This window comes from Artibeus jamaicensis, unplaced genomic scaffold (genome assembly GCF_021234435.1).
Source record: "Artibeus jamaicensis isolate MK-2021 breed Jamaican fruit bat unplaced genomic scaffold, CSHL_Jam_final contig_889, whole genome shotgun sequence".
NCBI classification, from domain to species: domain Eukaryota; kingdom Metazoa; phylum Chordata; class Mammalia; order Chiroptera; family Phyllostomidae; genus Artibeus; species Artibeus jamaicensis.
This window is the reverse complement of record NW_026522005.1, coordinates 5,584,512-5,606,655: the sequence shown is the minus strand read 5'-3', so window position 1 is coordinate 5,606,655 and position 22,144 is coordinate 5,584,512. Positions and strand designations below refer to the sequence as shown.

Below are 22,144 nucleotides of genomic sequence, written 5' to 3'. Positions count from 1 at the left end.
ATTTTTGGTTTCACTATGTAAAATCTGACCATACTTAAAAATTTTATAGTTTCTAACCACTGCCTGAAAACCGAAGTATAATGGCTAACAAAGCCTTTTCATAAACTTATTACCCAGCATGTATTTTTAACCATATAGATATTTCTTTGATGTAGCCACACCACTACTACCATGTTGGTTTTCCTTCACCGATACCTGGCAGCAGCTCAAGAGCAGTCAATATTTTGTAACTTTTTTCAAGACAAACAACTAATTTCTAGACATTAAACAAACATGCATTGAGAATACCTACTAATACACTAGGCATACTCACTCTCTGTTTCCTGTTTGACAGCACTTTCTTTTCGAGGAAGTGTAGCTGTGATGGATTAGGTTGCAAGCATCAAAGACAAAGACAAGTTAATAAACTGCAATTCGCACAAACCATGCACAAGAGGAGTTAAGCTCTAGTTAAAAGACACATGCAGAGAACCATGAGCATCAAGTAACAAGAGGTGCAACATGTGTTTAGTTGGTCAGCTACTGTCTGAAAAATTGTATGAAAGAAAATCTTTGTCTTTTCATGTATTTAATATTCAAGTAAAAATATCTATATTTGTAAAATCACCCCCATACTTTTAAGTGATTATTTTAAGTTTATGAAGTCAGTATCCTTAAATTTAAAAGACTGTATTTGCAAGTTTTGGTTTCTGAAGAAAATATGGTTGAAATAAGTAATTTAATACAGTGGAAGTTTATTAGAGTGGAGTTGTAGGTTTAGACATTAAATGCAGCAACAATTTCAGATTCCCTAAAAGGTCCTGAAAGGAACCTCCACTGTACTACATAATTTTGTATTATATCTGATAAAAATTTATATAATGGGGGTTTAAAAACGATTTCAAATATCAAGCTGCTCTACTTAGTAACTGGCTTTGTGAACACCTAGAATGAAGGGTTTATATCAAAATACTATTTATCAGGAGATGAGTGAATGGAAGAGTAAAGCTGAGGGTACAGGTTTAATATAGGAATTTGAGCTTTTAAAGGACCATTTGGTTTTACTCTAAAACTTCTGTATATATAATATTTATTAGATTAGTTGTAGAGGTCATCTTGTGAAACACTCTAAACTCAAATTAGAAGTAGATATGAATGGCAAAGAAAGAAATTACAGAATAAAACAGAAAATTGAAGAGCATAACCCAGAAATATTTTAAAAACAAAAACCAATGTACCAGCTTTCACTGCCAACTTTAAGGCAAATGCCCAAGTACAAACTATTAACTTGTCACACCAGCAATATGCCTATCTCCCCAGCCCTGGCTACCTGAAGCTCAAGAGAATATAAGACAATAATGCTGCACATTGAAATTGCAAGCAAGGATCATGCTGAAGCAACTAGCCGGCCACTCTGAACAGTACCTTCTGATGGCCTTAAGGTGTCACTATATAAGTCACCAGTTCCAAAGCAAGACCCAATACTTCATATACTATTTTTTAATAGCCAATAAAGAATACAGAATTACTACTGGACTTTATTAACTATAATTTGGGGCTCATAAAAAGTCCACATTATTTATCATCAATAAGCAACAATTTTCAGGTAAACTTTTAAATATCTTTAAATAATCCCCAATAGACTATAAATATCATGAGGGGAGGAGCTTTATAATCAATAAATATTTATTGCACCTTCCTGCCAGCCATGAATTCAGTCTTGTGTTCAAGGCTTTCTTTGGAATCAATAAGATTTCTTATAAAATGAAAAAATTATTTTAGCAAACCATTTTCAAGATTTTCTAATATTAAAATAAATGTGAGAAAGACAGTAATTATGTAAATGCATATGGTAATGAACTAAGATAACGTGTTATCTTAGCTGTAGAAAGAAAAACCTGGTGATTTATAAAATAATTACTAAACTTCCTGCCTGTCATTTCATTAAATACTGTTGTAGAATATAAAACAGAAAAAAAACCCCACTAAAATATCAATCTTGGGGAGAAAATTCCATGCCTCTAAGGATATCAAAGTAAACCTACTCATCAAAAAAGGCAATGACCTATATAAAGCCATGTTCACAAAGAAAAGATAATTTACTGTCATTTTAACATTATTTTGAATGGTTTGAACTAAGTGGATGTTAAAGATTTGAGTCCAGAGTGGTTCAAAAAGAGAGTACTCGCCCGAATCTCTATGACTATGCTGACTACAATTTACTTCTGCAAAGTACATTCAATCTGACTTCCCATTCTTATGACCCATCATTTTCAGAGCAAGAAAAAAATAGAACACATTTAAATATTATGTATTGTTACTGATTTTGACTCATTAAAAAGCTATCTAAAATTTCAGGTTTCTATTTTAATTATAATTACTATTAAAGTTGGCTTAAACATAATTTGAATCACTGAAAAAATACCTTTTAAAAATTTTATATTCTACCTTATTTAGAACTTGGCATTTGTATTTAACTTGAAATTTATTTTTAAATGTTGGGTAACAAGTTAGCTCTTCAAAGATGAACCAAACTGGTTTATCCTCTGAGTCCTGTTTAGTTTATTCCACTGTTATAACTGGTATCAAAATAACTGAAATTTTGTAGTTTTCTCGTGCCATCAACCTCCTATTCCTTATTTAATAGATTACTTTTAATCTATTAGAAGAGATGTAATTTTTAAGTTTTAAGACTATAAAAGTGCCTTCTACATTTGTATTATGTTAATATAGAAATAGTTTCAACAAGGTAATTTAAGAACTTTTCAAGGGGTAAGAAATGAAAAAAACTTAGGTTTCAGGTTAATGCAATGATACCATTAAGATATTCTTGTACTTGATTTAAATTATATTTTTATTATGTCATTTATCTCAATGTGAATCTTAGGCCTGATAATCTATTTATACTGGTATTAATGACCTCCTGAGGAGATAATTTTATAAAGATATCCCTTTTGCCTCCAGTGTTCATATACTGTAGAAGAGTACTCTCAAAATAAAATGATTCACTAACAGGTGGTGACAAATATACTAAATGAAAACACCGAACATGTAACTGCATTAATAATATGTGTTTACTAAAAAAGCATAACATATTCACAGTGAAACATTAACAAGGATATAAACACACTGCTGTTTGTAACAATTAACCTTTAGGATGAGTTAGCATTTCTGTTTCCAAAAGCCTACTGTCCCAAGATTCTCATCAGTATTGACACCTAAGTGTAACATATTTGTACACAGATTCAAACCATTTCAAAAGTCTGGACTAGTATAATCAATATATTAGTGTTGTATTAAAAAAACACCCACTCAGTGAATTTCAAAATAATTACCCGCTAGAGACAGTCTTCTCTGTCCTAAAGAAAAGAATGGAAAGATGAGCTATCAATTTCAATCCTGTTTGCTGAATATAGAAGTTGCTTAGGGCACAGGCTCCTTTCAACAAGCAAATGCTAAGCTCATATTTCTAAAGGGAGCTACACAGACACACTGAGGAGTACACATTGTAGCCACTTAAGGCCAGGTTTTGACTTGATAGGCACAGAACTCCATCCAAAAAGGACTCCATTGATGGGTACATGCAAGAGCAGAATGTGGCCTTGGCAAATCACCTTCCTCACAACTTGATACTTTCACTGGTTATCCTTTCAAATCATTGGTTGTTTTTTTTTTTTTGGGGGGGGGGGGTTGGTCCATTTAACATATTTAGAAGCAGCAAAAAATAACATCAAAACTACATCTTTGGAAAAATAAAGTATAATTATAGAAGAAAGTTTAGTTACATACTTATAGCCCCTTGGTAGAAGATAAAACACTTATAAACTTTTCTTTTACTCAAAATAGCCAGTGAGAAGTAAGAAGCCAGGAATCACTTTCATTTCCCTGTGGAGAGTGAAGACTTAAGAAAGCGATCAGTGATTTGCCCACAACTGTTAAGTAAAACTGAACTCTCAACACGTGTCTCTTAGTCTGATACTCTCTCTACCAGACTGCACTTAATTTTCTGGCCAACTGCTTTTCCTCTGAATATATACCTTTAATTATAGTAGAAATATAAAACTGCTGTCAGATTCACATACTACAGATTCTAATAAAAAAGCATTTTTTGCAGATATAAATATTTCTTCTATGAAATACCTATAAACCAAACCAGTATATTGGACTTACTCTCATTAATTCTACTGTATCTTCCTCCTTGTTTAAAAAGTCATAGACTTAACTGTCATAAATAAAACCATTTTAATGGAATAGAAAACAATGAACTGAGGTGCCAAAGCTTACCAAACTTCTTGCTTTCTTTAGTTGTGCCAGTCATCTTGATCTTTGCAACTTCAAAGAAATCTTTAATTTCTCTCTCATACAGTCGTGACAAATAATCCATGTAATTCTTAAATAAAAGTAACATGTACTTCTTATTAATAAAACAAATATAACAATTCCCACTCTCTAACCTCCCCAAATCCTTCATACTTGTTTTGAATTTTGTGGTCTAAAATTGTGATGCACTTCATAGGAAATAAAAAGTAGGCTACTTTCTGTCTTTTGAAAAAAAACTAAACGTTAACAATTTAAAAATATGAAGTAAAACAATCACATTTTCATCTTCATATGTTAACTTCACATACTTTAAGTGCAGCTGCAGCCTTCTGTATTGGATATTTGAGTTACAACGGTCACGTGTCTCCAGGCTCACACCTTTAACAACTGCAGAGTATTATGCTTTGCTGATTACCACTATTTGTAGCAAACCAATCCCCAACACAAGTCACTTAAGTGGTTTCAATGTTTTGCTATGATAGACAATATTACAATAAGCTTTTCATCTCCAGTGAATTGTTTCCTTGGAATAATTACCGAAGGGTGGAATTACTGGGCCCAACAATATGGGAATCTTTATAACTTTTCCTCCATACTGCCATGTTGCTTTAACAATGATGATACCAAAGGACAGTGCCAGTGGCAAAGACAGATTACGTTCAGTTTCACTGTACGCTGTTTGTAGTACTGTCCCAAAATACAGTATTATCAATATGAATTTAATTAGTACATCTTATAGTTTTCATAAGTAAATAATTTATTTTTTATAAACAAATTTGATTTACTCTAGCTTAGTGAAAACATCTATTATTCAGCAAACACACTCATTTCTTCATTATATCTGCTTATCATCATATACCCTCAGAAAAGATTCTTCCACAGTGGAAGACCATGTATGTTTCCAAGTCCTAAGTTAAATGCCATATGCAGAGTTTGACAAAATTTAAATAAATCCACATTAGAAAAGTTGTACAAAACTATTCTTTTAAATTGTATCGTGGAATCAAGCTTCAATTTTCTTTATTATTTCAAATTAATGTAGTCAGTTTTAGAAAAGGTTTACCTTGCTTTAAACATCAGGTGCACCTTTCAAATGTTCTTAGATATTTTATAAATATATCTTTATAAAATAGTATTTGGAGTAAACATAATACAGATTCTTTTTTCAATTTATAAGCCATATTACTCTCTATAAGAAAAGTAAAATAAGCAGTTCTTTCCCATGATCTTTGCATAACTTTAAAAGCAAATATAAATTAAAATATACCCTACAGTTAATTTGTAGTTCATTGGACTGTCTCCCTTTTTCAGTGTCTCATTTTTCAAGTTTAAATTCTCATAAAAATATTGGCCACTGCAAATCAGTAAATGACTGACAAATGGGAAAGCAGCTTTGCATTATTTGTAAAATCTTCATAAGTGGTTTTCTACTGAAATCAGTCAATATAGGAGACTATATTCCAATACCTACATTGTGAAAAGTGCACATTACCATCGGCAATTTAAATGGTTTCAAAATAGCTACTTTGTTATCTAGAAGACAGTGACTTGAGCAGAATATTGAAAATCACCCCTTTTCAATGGGACCCAGCTGACTGGATACCTTTTTCCCAGGTACTCAAAAGAACTCACTGGTGGTCAAGGCCACAGACAGGTGTGACTATCAGTTCATTCACTTAACCAAATTCTGAAAGATCTCTCTCACTGTAAGTATTTTTCCTCTTAGTACTTTATATACAGCACCTAACCTAAACTTTAACTATCATGAGTTTAAATCTTATCTCAAGCAGTCTTTTCATTTTTACTTGGTGCTAAACTGTAGGGTACTGCAGAGACCTCCATGTTTACTTTTCCTTCAAACACAAGGCAAATCCACAGATGGAGACCAGTGGTTAAAGGAAGGAGTCTGAATGATCTTCGAGACTGTCTACAGCCTCAGAAAGTTATTAGGAGAGGAAAGCTCACTTCCTACCAAGCCAAATGGACCATCTCTATTAATTACCCTTTATGCAAAACATGGAGCCACAGAAAAGGGTCGTAGTTTTGGGAAGGAAGGAACTCGGGCAGTTGAGCCCATTACATGACCAAGGCACTATTTTCCATAGGCTCTAACTACGCATACCGGAAGTCAGGGCTTTTCTTAGATGCAGCCAGAACAGAGCCAGGTTAGTACCTAGTGGTACTTATCATGAAAGAATTTGAAACAGGCTTTTCCTGTTCCCATCAAAAAAATGTGAGCTGTGTACACCGAACTAAGTGCAAATAGTATCTGAGGGTTTTTTTTCTTAGTAAAGAAACATTGGTTTGTGTGCTTCCTTCTTTCTTTCTTTTTTCATTCCTTCCCTCCTTCTTCCTTTTTCATACAATTCCTGTTTTTGACAACACTTCAGCAAACAAATTCAATTATGAGGTAAAATACATAGTCTATCAAAACTTCAAACCACAGGATAAAGTAACATTCTTAAGAAATGAGTTAATTTCATTTTAAAAAGCTAATTAATATTGTCAATCAAAAATATATTGTAAGCAGAGAAAAACTCCATAAATCATCACTAGATTGGCTATGGTCTTGTTTCTTCACTTTAAATTACATTCAAGAATACTGCATTATATATAAAGGTAGGGCAATAATACTCACTGAGAACACAATTAGGCAAAAAGCTTATTGATTACTTATTTGAATATTCACTAGGGGACAAAGCACTTGTTGGCACAAAACTCTTAAGGAGATATAATATTGTTTAATTATTCAAAATATTAATCCTCCTAAAACTTCAAAAGGCAAAGAATTCCAGTAATGTAAGTATTTTTTCTTAAGATATCTCCAAATCAGAATTCTGTTGAATGAAAACAAAACAAAAGAAGATATAACACAATAGTAGAGTTGCATGATACTTGAAAGGCTAATTCTGATGAACAACAGTAATCTTAACTAAAATGGCTAGCCAGATAAGATATATGTGAACACCTCAGAATATAACATGTTTTTTTTTAAAGCATTTATAAACTTCAACCTAAAAATATTTTTACCAAAGTGTATAACCAATTTCTTACGATCACAGTTTAGAAAAGGGAGCCAGATTTTACTTTAAGTGGGTAAAGACACTTTGACGAGAAAATACATGAAGACTGGTAAGAGTGAATGATTCTCACCTTCCCCAGCAGCTGACATTCAGTCAGTGACAGCACTGTTCTAATCTCCAAGCCTAGCAATCTGGCGTCATCCTGTCCCTCCTGCCTCTGGAGTCTCTATTTTGGTTTCTGTTCTCTCTCTATTCCTACCACCATCTTCCTGGTTCAAGATTTCATTTCTTTTGAACTACTGCATTAGGTTCTTATTCTTCCATCTAGTGTTTTCTGATGTGTGGAGAGGATGCTGTTAGGTCTCGTGGCTCATCTTTTTCAATGTAATTTCTCATTACTCCAAAATATGAAATTTCTGGGTCAGCCAGGCTGCCTCGTCGTTGTCCTGGGAAAAGGGCATTTTCCCAGCTTTGTCCAGACATCTTGCTCCTCACCCCTGGAATGCCCTTCCTCTTACTTCTGGCTTTTCTAATCTCACTCATTATTTAAAACTCATTTGAAGTCCAGTATCTTCCATAAAGATTTTCCCCACAGCTTTAGGTCATAGATTTCCCTTCTCTAAACTGACTTAGATTTCCCTTCTCATATATTTAAACTCATTTCCAGTTTTGAATTTAAAAAACTTTGCTGATTATTTTTCTTTCCCAGTCAGACTTAAAGCTCTTCAGAAGTAGACACCTGTTTGTTAGGCCACATGTGCCTGGAACAGTGAAATGCTTGCTTAATAAAGAGGTACTCTGCACTTGTTTAATAGAACAGATTATAAATTCTTAAAGGGTGAATGCCTCACTCATATCTTCATACTTTCTACTTTCTATAGTACATGTAAAGAAACTCAGGAAATAAATAGCATTTAATTAAACTAAATGATGCCTTGGACTACATACAGTATGGCCTAATACTGTATTAAACTGAAATTCAAAATTTATCCAAGTAAATAAAGTAAATGTTCTCCCTCATTAATGAGCACTCAGAAACTCAATTTTTTGTGATTAGCTAAGAACGTACTAGAGTATTCCAAATGTCACTTGGAGAACTAAATACATAGCCTCTTGATTCTAAAAGATTATGCTCTGTACTCAGTGATGTCAGATTGATATCAAAGTCATACCTTTGTTAGTCCCTCGTATTTTCCGTAATCTGTACTCTTTAGCCACTCCATCAGCTTGGCATATCGGAGCAAGTCTCTATGAAATGGATGATGATTGGGTAAAGTCAGCTCAACAGAGTGTTGCGCCAGGGTTGAACTCTGATCGTGACCCTACAGTGAGTGAGTGAGTAAATAAATAAATATGTGTCATCAACAGTAAAAACATTGTTGTAAGTGAAAATTATAAACAATGACCAAATGTGACCAAAGCCAACAGAACAGAAAAATAAAAACTGAGGACTTACTTGTCTTCTTTATTCATCGTGTGTACAACAACTGAATATTACCACCATAAAATAATCATAAACACTCAGAATGGCACTTTGACAAATCAACTGTTTGTTTCACCTTCTAAAGGAGTTGAGAATGAATGTTTTAATCAAGGTTGTCTATCATTTTACAATTTACTAAGCAAATAAACATGATGGCACAAACTGTACTAGGAAACACACCAAATAGGGAAGTTTTTAAAGCAAATTGCCTACATCCATGGTATTTCCATTTGAGTCTATAATATTTAAAACAGATAATATATAGTATATTGAATTTTAGAACAAAAAGGACTATAGATGTCTTTATCTGGGCTTTCCAGGATAACCACTAATGATAATATAATTAAAATTTTTCTATTCTCTGTTAAATAACTATATTATTCAAAAAATTAAATGATAAGATTAAGTTTCTCATAGAGATAATTATATTAATTTTAAAAGTCTGAAATTATGTTTTTCTATTTTAGTGCCAAAACATCATTTTTAAAATAAAGATAGTGCAAGTAGATGCCAGTATTTTTATTTAAGGTTTTTGCTTGGTAAAATAGAAAATTGGTGACTTGGGCAGTCTCCAAATTTTATTTCTTTTAATTACTGATGTGTGAATTTTAAAGACTAGGAATCAATGTTTATAAATTACTGTAATATTTTGATCAGTAGGTTACTTACACTGGATTCTTCTGTACAATAGTTATAAATGTTATAAAGTCTATACGTTTGCTATACACCGCATTGCAGGGACCCTGTTCAAGTCTTACCTGGGATGCCATATCTTACCGCTAGGATCCTCAATAAACTCACTCTTTTTTTTTTCCATAATCCTCATCCAAGATATGTGTTTATTGATTTTAGAGAGAGAGGAGAAGGAACGGAGGGAGGGAAAGAGATAGAGAGGCATCAATTGGTTTGCCTCCCATATGTATCCTGACCAGGGATTGAACCTACAACCTAAGTATGGTCCCTGACCCAGAGACTGAACCCACAACCTTTTGGTATGTGGAATGACGTTCCAACCAATGGAGCCACCTGGCCAGAGCCTCAGCAAATGCACTTTAAACCTTCATTAGCACTTATATATTGACATATGTATACTATGTATATGTAGTTACACAGTTAGCACTTTAATATACACATTGTTGTAGAACTTTAAGAACATTAGCCTCCTTACAAGTATGTTGAGGGTGGGAGTGATTCTTACATATGAACAACAGTGAGTATATAATAGGCTCACAATGAAAATCTGACAAAGTACCATAATAAGGGTAATCAGATTTTCCCAGTTAGTTTGACCACCAGGAATAGAAATACCCAGGTTTCCCAACTCTTTTGCTAGCTGACCTGGTGCACTGAATTCAACCCACAGAAAAATCTCTTTTCTGTACTTGGGACATCCTCTTCCACCTTCTTCAGCACATCCCAGGGTACTGCAACATTGTGGTTTTTAACATGCATAATTCACATGTAAGAATACATATATATTAGATTTTCAGAACTGCGAAGCATTCATTTTAAACAAGCCATTAGTTTATAAGGCAAAGAAGCAAAATCATAAATAATTACATGTTACAACAAACAAGGGTGAAGAAAGGACTATCGTTTATGAATGGTATTCTCAATAGCATCAACAAGGATAACATCACTGTCAACAGTGACTAAGGAGATGAAGGACAACATGAATTATTTCCTATGTGACTTCTAGGTTTACTTTTTTCTTGACACTTTTCAAGTCAAGTGAAATGTTAACAGAATGCTTCCCGATTCCCCTGCCCCCAACATGCTTAGTTAGGTCATCTTCTTTTATGCTGCCACATAGCACTATCATAACATTTATGCTCCCTGGGTATGTCTATCTCCCTTCCCTCGGCTGGGAGCTACTTGCAGGCAGGACTGGCTGCTCATCTATCCCAAATAAACGTCTGGTATGAATTTCAATCAACTGGCAAATGTCTCTAAATAAATGAAGGAGCGAGTGAGTAAAAGAATGATAGGAAGAAAGGCAAGCAGAAAGAGATTAGATGCCTTTTTGGCCAAAATAAACTTTTACCATGGGACACTTAAAAACAGCTACAAATACGGTTAACAGGTAGCTTAAATCAGTAAGTTATAATCTATATAGATTTTGCTGCTGTTAAGTTTAGCAAACTTTATAGAAAAAAAAAAGAATCAGACGCTTGAGCCAAATTTGATGTACTCACAGGCACCGAAAGAAAGTAGGACCTGTTATAGAGTTGAAGGAGGGCCTGAGTAAACTAATCAGAAATAAAATACAGTAAATACAATTGTTTTAGAATACTGCAGAGTGAAAACAAAATTAAGAACCCAAGGTTTCAGACATTTCTTGATGAATAATATTTCCCACAATTTTTTTTGCCCAAAAACCATAATAAAAGAGATGAAGAACATAAGAAACCTATTATACCTGCTATTAAAATGCCTTCTATTAAAAATCCCTCTAAGGTAGTGTTAATATTATTAATATTAACATTACTGCCATCTCTTTCCATATAAAAATGTAGACTAACAATTCACATAAGATTAAATCAACTGGGATTTACAATGGAGCTAAACTCACTTTTCTCATGTATATAAGTACATGGAGGCACAGAAACATTTTCTACACTGGATCAAGTCCAGATTCTCACCTCAAATGTTGAAGAATATAACAGGCCAAATAGTAAACATGTAGAAAAGTTCAGACTTATTTTTATAAATAAGATTATCTTAATAGTATATGCACTAAGAAAGCATATTTATGTGATTTCTAGAAGCAGAGAAGTTTAGCTGAAAAGAAACAAGGTTTACCTACAGAGGCGGATGAGGCCCAAAATACATCTATGAGGAAATATACACACATTTAAAATTTGTAAAATCAAATAAATATGTGAATACGCTGTGATCCCAATGAAATACATTAAAATATTTGTGGGAATGGAAGTTTAAGGTAATACATTACATAACAAGCTACAGGAACTTGCCAGTATTAATGCTAAAATTACCTGTTGAACAAAAACATTGTTGAGGTGACTGGCCAGCCTCCGGGCAAAATGCTCTCGCAAATCACTGAAACGCTGCTGCTGCTGCTTCACTGCCAGGAGCATGTCATGGCCTGAAATCAGAGTATGTCTTGACTGCTTTGGTGGGTGAAAAAACGATTTCCCCAGTGTTTCATGTGTATATTTATCACAGCATTCATATTTCAGTTCTGAAGAACTCAAAGTTTAACTGTTTTATCTGTTTGCTTTTATGAAAGAAAGGTAAGGATAAAAATAGTATGCACAGTAGTTCTTAAAGAGTGGCCGTTCCACAGCATCATCTGGGAAATGTTAGGAATGTGGATTCTAAGGCTTCAGCCCAGACACATTGAACCTGGGGTTAGGGCCTGGTAACCTATACCTTACTTAACAAGCCTTCTGGGTGATTCTGATGCAAAGTCAAGTTTCTGGCCTACCAAAACCTTATGTTCTCAGATCTAACCAAAGTATCTACTTTGTGCTAGGTTCTGTGGACTACACTGAAGAAAAACCAGTGTTAACTTGGGTCATTCCAATCAGAAGGAACTGAAATGAAAAATTCTTGGTGCCAAAAGAAACATGTTTGGAAATAAGTGAAACTTGTTTGAATAGCTAGTAATGTAACCCTAAACCACTTGCCCCATGTATTTCTTGTCAAAAGCACCACGCTAAGTTAGAGACTTAGTCTCGGGTTCTCGGTCACATTTTATCATCTCCAATGAACACACCCGGTCGAAGAGCCACGTTCATGCACTGCAGAAGGGCATCGGCAGCGTTGGTGCAGGCCTCGATGCCTCTCGAGGAAGCGAGATCGCCTTCCTGAAGGGCCTTTATATGGCCTTTGGCCAAGTCCATGTGGTTCTGGAAAATACAGAAATGTAACATTTTCACATGTAATTTTGAAAAATTCACACGTAAGTGCTATTCAATCCTATCACTGGGTCTTTGTAATTATTTTAAATCTTCCTCTCATAAGGAAATTAGAAAATGTTTACAAATGGGTTTTACATACTATCATGAGATTTTGTTTTTTTGTTGCTGTTGGTAAATCAAAATCATACTTACCACAAGGAACTCTATCTCGGACAGGAGTTTTACGTTATTGGTGTTACTAAGATGAATTAGGTGGTTGCTTTCAGAGATCTGATTCATTTGTTCTTTTACACTTTGGAGCATTTCCTCATAACTGCTGAGTTTAAATTCAATCTGATCCACCTCCTTTAGAGCCTCATCCAACAGCTTCATCAGGATGTTCACTTGCTTTTCAGAGGCCATGATTGACTGGATGTTAGCCTACAGTTAAAAACAGAAGTAACACTTCATATTATTTCAATGTGTAAAAGAACTATAAAGATGAAATACTGCCGAATCTCTTTGATAGAAGAGTAACAAAGATTCATAGGTGTATCTGCACATCTACTTCAGTTTATCCCTTTAGGTTTACATTCCACTTTTCTCACAGTATTGCAGGAAGATACACCTGCCTCTCCTTTGAGGTTAGGGACCAGAACTCAGTATTTTATGTTTCCACACACTGCACAAGTGTGGTTCTGCCCAACTGTGTAATGGTATATTCTCATTTCTGTAAACTGAGCATCACTGGAGTATCCAACATGAGCATCAATGTCATTTCCAACACTTCTTCCAATTCTACTAGCTATAGCAATTTTCTGTACTTCTTAACATTAAGTAAAACCCTAAATCAAAACAAAGCATAATAATTTATGCAATACCGTAGTCTCAAGAGACTAGCAATGGTACACCAATCTCTGAAGGTTACATGGGACTAATTTATAACCGTGGTACATTTGTACTAACAGGATGTAGAAGAGCATGTGGCTGTAAGGTAGCTCTTTTTATGGTCTTATCTTCTTTTCTTTTTCATTTGCAACTACATTTTTTTCTAGGCAAAGCAGTAACAAACCACCATTCCCTTACCACTATTTTTTAAATGCCTCTGACTACTGATTCTCAGTTTCCTGAAATATGGATCTTGCTATATCTAAAATTAAACAGCCAAGCAATATGATGACTAGGAACATATATGCAGTAATTATTAGGAAATGTAAACTACTATACCACATTAAGAAGGCAGGTAACATAGTATGAGGAAAAACCTTGGACATAGAATTAAAAGAGTATTATTGTACAGCTAGTGATGTAATTTCACATGTGTTATTTTACATAATATTCATAATAACTCAACTGTAAGTGTAGGCTGACAATAAAGTCAAGAGTGCTCAGAACCATTAATATCTTTTAGGCAGCAGAGCTGGGGCTTGAATTTGTCCAGGACGATTCCACTTTAACATCCCGAAGCCTCTTCCAGGCTTTACCGCTAGTGATTCTGTAAACTTACAAGCTAGGACTATTCATGTAATCTCTGAGCCCGAGTTCGACCTTGTAACGTGTGCATAAAATATCAAAATTCTTTAATTCTTAAAATATTCTTTATTCTCCAAGGGTTTGTCTTAAATGCTTACCTTGCCTAAATAAAACAAAAAAACCCCAACTGATCACATCAGATTTTTTTACATCAGTATGCCTACTTCTAACTCTTTATGTTCTAAAGATGTACATTTAGATACTCACACTGTGCATACAAATTAAAGGATCTATTCCAAAACTTTTCCACAGAGGAGTCAGACATCCTTTTCCCTTGACTCTCCTGTTCCTCTCACGTTTATTCTGCTCCCTTTCAATGAGTGACTCACTTACTTCAGACCAATTTCTAATTTGTACCTGTTTTTTTTCAAAGCACAAAAATGTTATTCTTTTATACTGATCTATTCTGAGGTGTTTCAGAGACCGGAGGAATCAACTTCCAAGTTGGTCTACTTTTTACTTCCATCATTTCATATCAAAAACCTCTCAAGATCCGGAACCTTAGCCAAGTGCCTTCACTATCCTAATAGGAATGCTTCTTCCATTTGATGAAGAACAGTGAAAGACTAAAGGCAGCCATTGATGCATTTGTAGAGAAAGACAGCAAGAATCGTACTACATGGCAGTAAAATATGATTATCACCAGTCTTCTCAATTCACTACACATCACTATTCATAGATCACAAGATAGTCTTACCCCATCTAGCACCTGTAGCTCTCTGGACAACTTTTCTGCAAAGGCCTCAGCATTAGAAATTGCACATTCACAGCCTTCCATCATTATTTCAATATCCTGCTCTTCTCTTGCATTTAACTCTTGGTATTCATCTACCACTTCTTCGTCACCTCCTGTCACACTCTGGTTTTCTCCACTTGGAACCGATTCTTAAAGGGGGTAAAAATTAAACATATAAAAGTGAAAAAGCAGGACAGTAACATGGTACCTATAGGTAAGGTCAATTATAAGCACGGGTCACATTTAGTAGCTGAAAAATAGGAAAGAATGATTCAGAATATATGGGAAAAAAACCCTACTTTTATAAAAATGGCATATGTTCTTATATATGTATAAATAAGTGTATAATAAATATACACATTTATTATAATAAAAGCATGCAGTCTAATTCACTGACATGTAAGTGTTAACGTAGGCTTTACTCACAATTTCCCAAAGCACAATTAAACTAAAAACAAATACGGAAACAGAAACAAAACACATGGAACAAACCTAACCTTTTTTTCCTACCCGAGTAGATTGTTGTTCTAACAAAACAACAGTTATTAATTCAGGACAAATGAAAACAATCTGCTTTCTTTTTTCCCCCTGGGTAACATTTTTCTTCTGTTATTTTTGTTCATCTTTGTAACATTTTTTCAGTAACGTTTAATTGAAACGAAAAATGCATCTACAATTCACAATTTATTTGGGGCACTGAAAATATTAACTGAATTTCTTTTTTTTGTTTAAAAAATTCACATGAATTGATAAAATATCTAAAGATCAGCTACAGAAGCTTTCTCAATAACTCTATAGTAAAAAGAGCAATAACAACATGGCTGTTTGAAATTACAAAAATTTACATGGGCCTTCATGCTTCATAACAGAAGAGCCAGAGGTTGAATCTGAGGTACTTTCTAGATAAATGTTTCGGTTCAATTTTTTGAATATACTCAGCATGTGAGAGTTTATATAAAGCTTGAGGTTTAAAGAAGTAAAATGGAAAAAATAATTTTTATCCCCTAAATAAATCTCTAAATAAAATTACAGATTTTCATAAATTTAATGGGACATAATTCAAATCACAAATTCTGGATGCTCTAAAATATTCATTATTTTCTATAAAAATGAATCTACATTCAATGTGATTTAACATATATTAATTTGTCCTAGAACAAAAAACAGTAATTTCAAAGTAAGAAAGGATTTACTCTTAAGAACTGGTAATTAGTCAGATTTAGATAATGTCCCAGAAAGAAAGAAAGAAAAAAAAGACACTAAAACTTTTGGCAATTGCAGATTACAGTATATAAATCTAAGTTCTTTTGATCAACATCACCAAGCTCCTTGACCTTGGAATGAGTCCATTTCAGTTCACTGTGGAAATGATCCACTGCATGTGTGACAACTCATTAGCCACTAGGGAGTAGGGACTACCTAAAACATTCAGTACAGCTCTTTACACAAGTAGATATTTAAAATAAACAAAAAATTTTACTGTTTGTAACTTTAAACTTTAGAAGTTAGACAGCTTCAGAAGAAGTATTTTCTCTCCCATGAAACAATACTTTGGAAGTTAATAATTAATAATATCATTAATTTCATTACAGTATGGATTTTGTAGTAATAAAGTTGTCCCTAAACACAATTTCATAAAATATGCAACCAACAGTACATAACAATGGCAAGTAATAAAAAAATACAGAATAGAATAAGAAGAAAAGGTGTTACGCACCTTCTGTAACTTTAGGCAGTTCTGGAGAGTAAAAAGGTATGAAAAAAGCAGAGGAAAGTAAGCAAAGAATATTAGCTGGGTAGGAAAGTATACAGGTTTAAATTTTTTAAATACTACCCATATTTCATTTACACTTCATGCAAAATCAAGGTGTAAAAGACAATGTCAGAATTAACTACAAAGTGGAAAGATCCATGAGAAGCCAAATTTCCAGAGTTCATTTTTCTTATTCATTCTGACATTTACTTATTTTCTTATTCTTATTCTGACATTTACTAAAAATACAACAAATCTTTCTATTTTCTCTAAATCTTTTAAGTAACAGTACTGACTAGCACTTGGAGGACAAAACTGGGAAACAGATCACTTCCTGGGGATTATTTTAGGTCAGTTGTGACTAAGCATTTAGTTTAGTTATTTTCACTCAGAGCCCCACAACTTTTACCCAGACTAACACACCCTCACAACGGATTAGTCATAAAACACTGTTAAAAAGGACAAAACTGAAGCAATTAGAAAACACAGTATATCAGTTCAAGCTGGCACTGAACTATTTAAGTCAAAGATTTTTTAAAAAATTTAGTTACAAAAAAGAAAAAGGCCAAATAAAAACTTTACTTCAACTGCTAACAAAGTCCTCTTTTAAAAATCATATTCTGCTGAGAAGCCCCGATTATTAGCATGAACATTCAACTGTTACCAATAAAAACTACTGAAGTCACTGCTGCTAACATTCACAATGAACAAATAAAAGGAAATAGTGATAATTTGTTTTCTAACATCACCCAAAGCTTAGAGACATCTATTTTTTTTTAATGGGAATTAACAGCCATGAGTTTCAAGTCCAGTAAAACATTAACACAGGTATAACCAATGGTTATTTGATTTACACAAAGTAATTTTCAAAATGACATCCTTAAAGATCTCAGTATTTTTAAAATTGATCTCAATATGGTTTAATATTTATAAAAATGAAAATGTCTTCACCTTTGTTTTAGGCCCTGAAAAATTAAATTGTCTTTTTTTTAAAGTTGGACACTTCAATCTCAACAGCAGTAATAGTCATTGGTTTTGGTAATATGTCTTAATGAGGTAAAGATAGGTAGGGGATGTATCTTCCCATAGTGTTGATTTAATAAAATACATTGGTTTAAAATACATTTTAGGCAATAAATAACAACTGGAGATACATAACACTTGAAACAAGACAGCCTGCTTTTAAATCCACTTAACAGAATGTTCAACCCTGAAATGGTAAAATAAATAAGTAAATAAATGAATGTCATTTAAAAAATCAAACCACTATTCAAGGCATGAAAAACTAGCTTAAATGTTTTGAAGGTCATTTCCTCCACACCCCCCATCACCAAGACCCTGGGCCCTGAGGGCTCCTCCATAAGCCTGGGCTCCTCCATAAGCCCAGCTTCCCTGGGGGAGGAGCGCAGGGCCCGGCAGATGGGACTTGCCCCTGCCAGTTCCAAGCATTAGGCCTGAAACCAGTATCAAGCTGACTAGTTTATAACTAACGAGAAAGAATACTAAATTTAAGGAGAGAAAGATCCATGACCAAACAAAGAAATAACTAAATGAACACAGAGAAGACAAAGGCAAGTGACTAAGAAAATAGTTTGAAGCATCTGAAACTACTGTTTTTATAGGTCGGGCTGGTCAACTACAGGCAATTTCAGATGTTTCCACCACAAAGAATAGAAGCTATTTTTAAGTGTTAATATACAACTTAGGACAAATCTAAGTTTTCTTTCTAATATATAATTTAAGACTACTCCAAGGTTTTTTCATCCATTAAAAAGAGCAACAACTCTGTTCTTAACTGCACTCTTTGAGGTAAAGAATACAACGTAAACTGCATCTACAAAGCATACAGAACCATTTTCTTACCATGTTTATATCCTTATAAAAGAAATTTTAAGAGTAAAACTTCATATATTTTCAATAATTAGTAGTGCTTTTATCTTGTAAAACAATTTTTAGTAACATTCCTGAAGACAGACTGATCAAAGTTATCTAATTAACTTCATGTCTAAGAATTTTATCCTGATAATATAGCAACTAATATTTATTGAATACTTAATATATGTCTGGCATTGCTCTCATCACGTTCATATGTTAAGTAATAATCCTGTGGGGTAGATCAGGGCTGTCAAACTCATTTTCACCAGGGTCCATCCACATCAGCCCCACAGTGGCCTTCAAAGGGTCAAAATAATTTTAGGACTGTATAAATGTAACTACTCCTTAACAGTTAAGGAGTTGAAATTACATTCGGCCCTTTGAAGGCAACCATGAGGCTGATGTACCCCCAGAGAAAATGAGCTTGATGCCCCGAGACAGATATTATTATCTCCATTTCTGAGATAAGGAACACTAAAACACAGAATAACCAAAGTCATGTAGCTAGGAAGTGACAAAGCCAGGATTTGAACTCAGGCAGTCTCCCTTCACAGTGGTGTTTATAACCACTACACCTACACTCTGCACAAAAATACAACCACGAGACATTAATCTCAGAGTTTTAAAAATTAAGCAAAGACTGGAAAATTAAAAACAAATGATAACTAAACTACAGTATATCCATACAATAGAATACTATGGTGCTATTAAAAACAATGTTGGGTATTTAATAACATAGAAAATGTTCAATACATTATATGAAAAAGTATGTTAGGAAACAACATAAATTTCTTTATTTAAATGTGCACAGAGAAGACTAGAAGAATTCTAGCAAAATGTTATCTCTGAGCATTAAGTTTATATGTGATTTTTATTTATTTAACAATGTATCAATTTTTTATAAGGAACAATCATCACTTTTTCAATAAAATTATTTTAAAATTCCTTTACAAAAAGTGTTTTAATTACTTTGAATAGTGTCAAATTATGTATTCAGTTACAGACACACTGGATTTCACATGTACATTTTTACTTAACTTTACCTTCCAAAAGCTGTGAACTGACATTGACAAAATCAATTTTCTTCCGGAGATAGCGCTGATTCAATTTCCAAATGCATGAAATAAATGCATTCTTTTCAGCAGTGCTGCTGGCAACCCATTTATATATTTTTTCAAAATGTAAATCAAATTCAGGATTTTCCTTAAATAAAAACACAAGATATGGTTTTGGATCATATCCCATTTTCATTATCTTAAAATGTACATTTGGATAAAACGAAAGTAAGCTGAAGCTGTTCTTGAAAAAAACAAATCACCATTAAAAATCAGCTAAGTGACTCACAGAGAATGGCTCAGAAAATTCAATTTATAGCAAAAATGTTATTTGCCTCCCAAAGCAAGCCAGAGTAAGAAAAAAAGCAAACAGTGTTTTGACCATTTCCCTCCCACTCCCTGTACAAAAAGTACAGGATGTCTACTTACAGCTGTGTCTCAGCTTCCTGATCTGCAATGACAGTGGTCTCTAGTTTTGATGTGGACCTAATTTTTCTTTTTAAATTGCTTATGGGGTTTTAGAATTACATTTCTTCTTTGATAATGAATTATTATCATAATTCATAAGTATGATTTGACACTAATTCCCTTGATAAAGGCAAGGGGAAGTTATATCAGACTTTGGCTGTGAACACTTGGGATACTTTATAAATCAGGATTTGACCTGTATGTGGTACAATCATATATATCATAGTAGCACAGAACTATTAATTTGTTTAATTTATAGCTCAACGAGCTAAATTGAGTGGCAAAAGATTAAAAACCTACATTTACAATGAAAAGGTAGTTGCCTTATTACTTACCAAAAAATCTAAGAGTATTGGCAACTAATATGAAACTTGATGGGAAACGGTCCCTTCCTGGGAATATTTCCCATAATGCCATAAACCAAGCTGAGTGCTCTAGTGGCAACACTCACACAAATCAATGTGTGATACTAAATGGCTAATGTCAGGCTGTGTATAAAAATTTTATGTTTGATATCCATATATAGCATACACACATCAGGGTGCCTACATAAAATGGAAAAAAATCCATTAAGCACGTCAGCAATAAGGCATCATCTGTGAGAAAGCATTCAGATAAGCATTTAGCCAAGTGGGCAAATTATGCAACTCAATGGGGTTATGAAGTGCAAAATTACTGAAGGAAAAAGGCTTTAAATAAAGGTGTGTTTCTAAAAAGCCCTTCAAATATTTTCTCTTAAACAAAAACCTTCCAGAAGGTTGATACTCTTGATCGGCCCCCATGATAACAGAAATTATTTTTTAAATAATTTATTTAAAAAATTTAAAAATCCCATTTTAATTTTCTTTCCACATCTTCATACATACACACGCATACACTCAAAGCATGTACCAAACACTGGTTCCACATTTTTCTAAAAATTGGGTGATCCCTAGGGATAAAAGCAAAGGCCCAGTTTGCTTAAAATATTTAAAGAAAAAATATTTTCTATATTTGAAAGAAATGTGAATTCTACAGATACACAGGGCTCTCCTAAAGCTGTTTTTGCTTCATTTAAAAATTCTGCACCTGACTCAGCCACCTGTCATTTTGTCCAGCTTTCAGTTCCTCTAACAGGTTTGCACAAATCAGAGTAAAACCAGAACTTTATGTTATCAGATTGCTCTACAAAGGTGGTTTGTATGTCTTTGTGCCTTTTTAATAAATGCACCAGACCTGAAATCAAAGGGCACCTGTAATGACCTTTAATATAAGCCTCTAATATTAGAGGCAAGTAGCTTCATCAACAGTACCAGTGGCTGTGGTTCCCAGCACTCCCTGGAACTCTGGAGGTGCCTTTGGGCTGTGGAGGAAGATGAGGGAGGGGCCTAGAGAGGATGAGGAGGGGAAAGCACCTAATAGAGGAGCTCTACTTAATTTCTTTGAAAAAGGTATCGCTGTGAAAAGAGCTGAATTGTCAGGAATCCTTCAACATGATTACCATTTTGGTCAACTTTCTTGGAGTTTGGATATGGCTAAAATGAAAGGTGTAAGATTTACATCCCTATAGCTTATTCTTTAAATTCATTAAAATAAGGTGTGTAAGTCACTATCATTTCGTTTACCTGCACCACAGTCATCAGACCACAGCGTCAAAAGGCCAGCTTGGTTGCCTGAGCTGGTTAATCGACGTGAGGTGAGGACTAAGAGAGACTTTAAACTAGTTTTTACTGGAACAATGATTTTTAAAAAGCCACTCACAACATACCACTTTAAAATATGTACAAATTTACAGATTTCATACTAAATATACCTGACTTAAGTACAGAAATGTACAGAGTCAAGATTGTTTTGTTGTAGTTTATGTAGCTTGTGCATAAACATAACTATCCCTCAAGAAAGCAAAAATAATGAAACAAACATACGTATGTACTTTTTTCCAGTAGTGTAAGAATCAGGAGTGGGAAGATTGAAGGTTAAATGATACAGTTTAGATGAATTCTTGGTTAGTTGGTGGACCAGAGGGTCACAAAACAACAAGCTTAGGTCATTTTAAAAGACAATATTATAGCCCTGG

The 22,144-nt window shown here is 33.8% G+C and overlaps 1 protein-coding gene across 8 annotated transcripts in view; it reads right to left on the bottom strand.

Moving 5' to 3' along the window:
* Positions 1-22,144, bottom strand: part of EXOC1 (exocyst complex component 1) — a 44,106-nt gene that overhangs the window by 14,461 nt on the left and 7,501 nt on the right. For 4 of the 8 annotated variants that reach the window (XM_053654914.1, XM_037162243.2, XM_037162241.2 and 1 more), the window contains exons 4-12: positions 19,609-19,768; positions 14,899-15,086; positions 12,882-13,109; positions 12,545-12,677; positions 11,802-11,911; positions 11,001-11,054; positions 8,495-8,644; positions 4,264-4,369; positions 314-358 (exon numbers count right to left, since the gene is read on the bottom strand). In XM_053654914.1, coding sequence (XP_053510889.1) covers positions 314-358; positions 4,264-4,369; positions 8,495-8,644; positions 11,001-11,054; positions 11,802-11,911; positions 12,545-12,677; positions 12,882-13,109; positions 14,899-15,086; positions 19,609-19,768 — 1,174 coding nt within the window. Of the gene's footprint in view, positions 1-313; positions 359-3,314; positions 3,339-4,263; positions 4,370-8,494; positions 8,645-11,000; positions 11,055-11,801; positions 11,912-12,544; positions 12,678-12,881; positions 13,110-14,898; positions 15,087-19,608; positions 19,769-22,144 lie in introns of all 8 variants that reach the window. The other 4 variants (XM_053654915.1, XM_037162244.2, XM_037162245.2 and 1 more) reach the window with 4 other exon arrangements.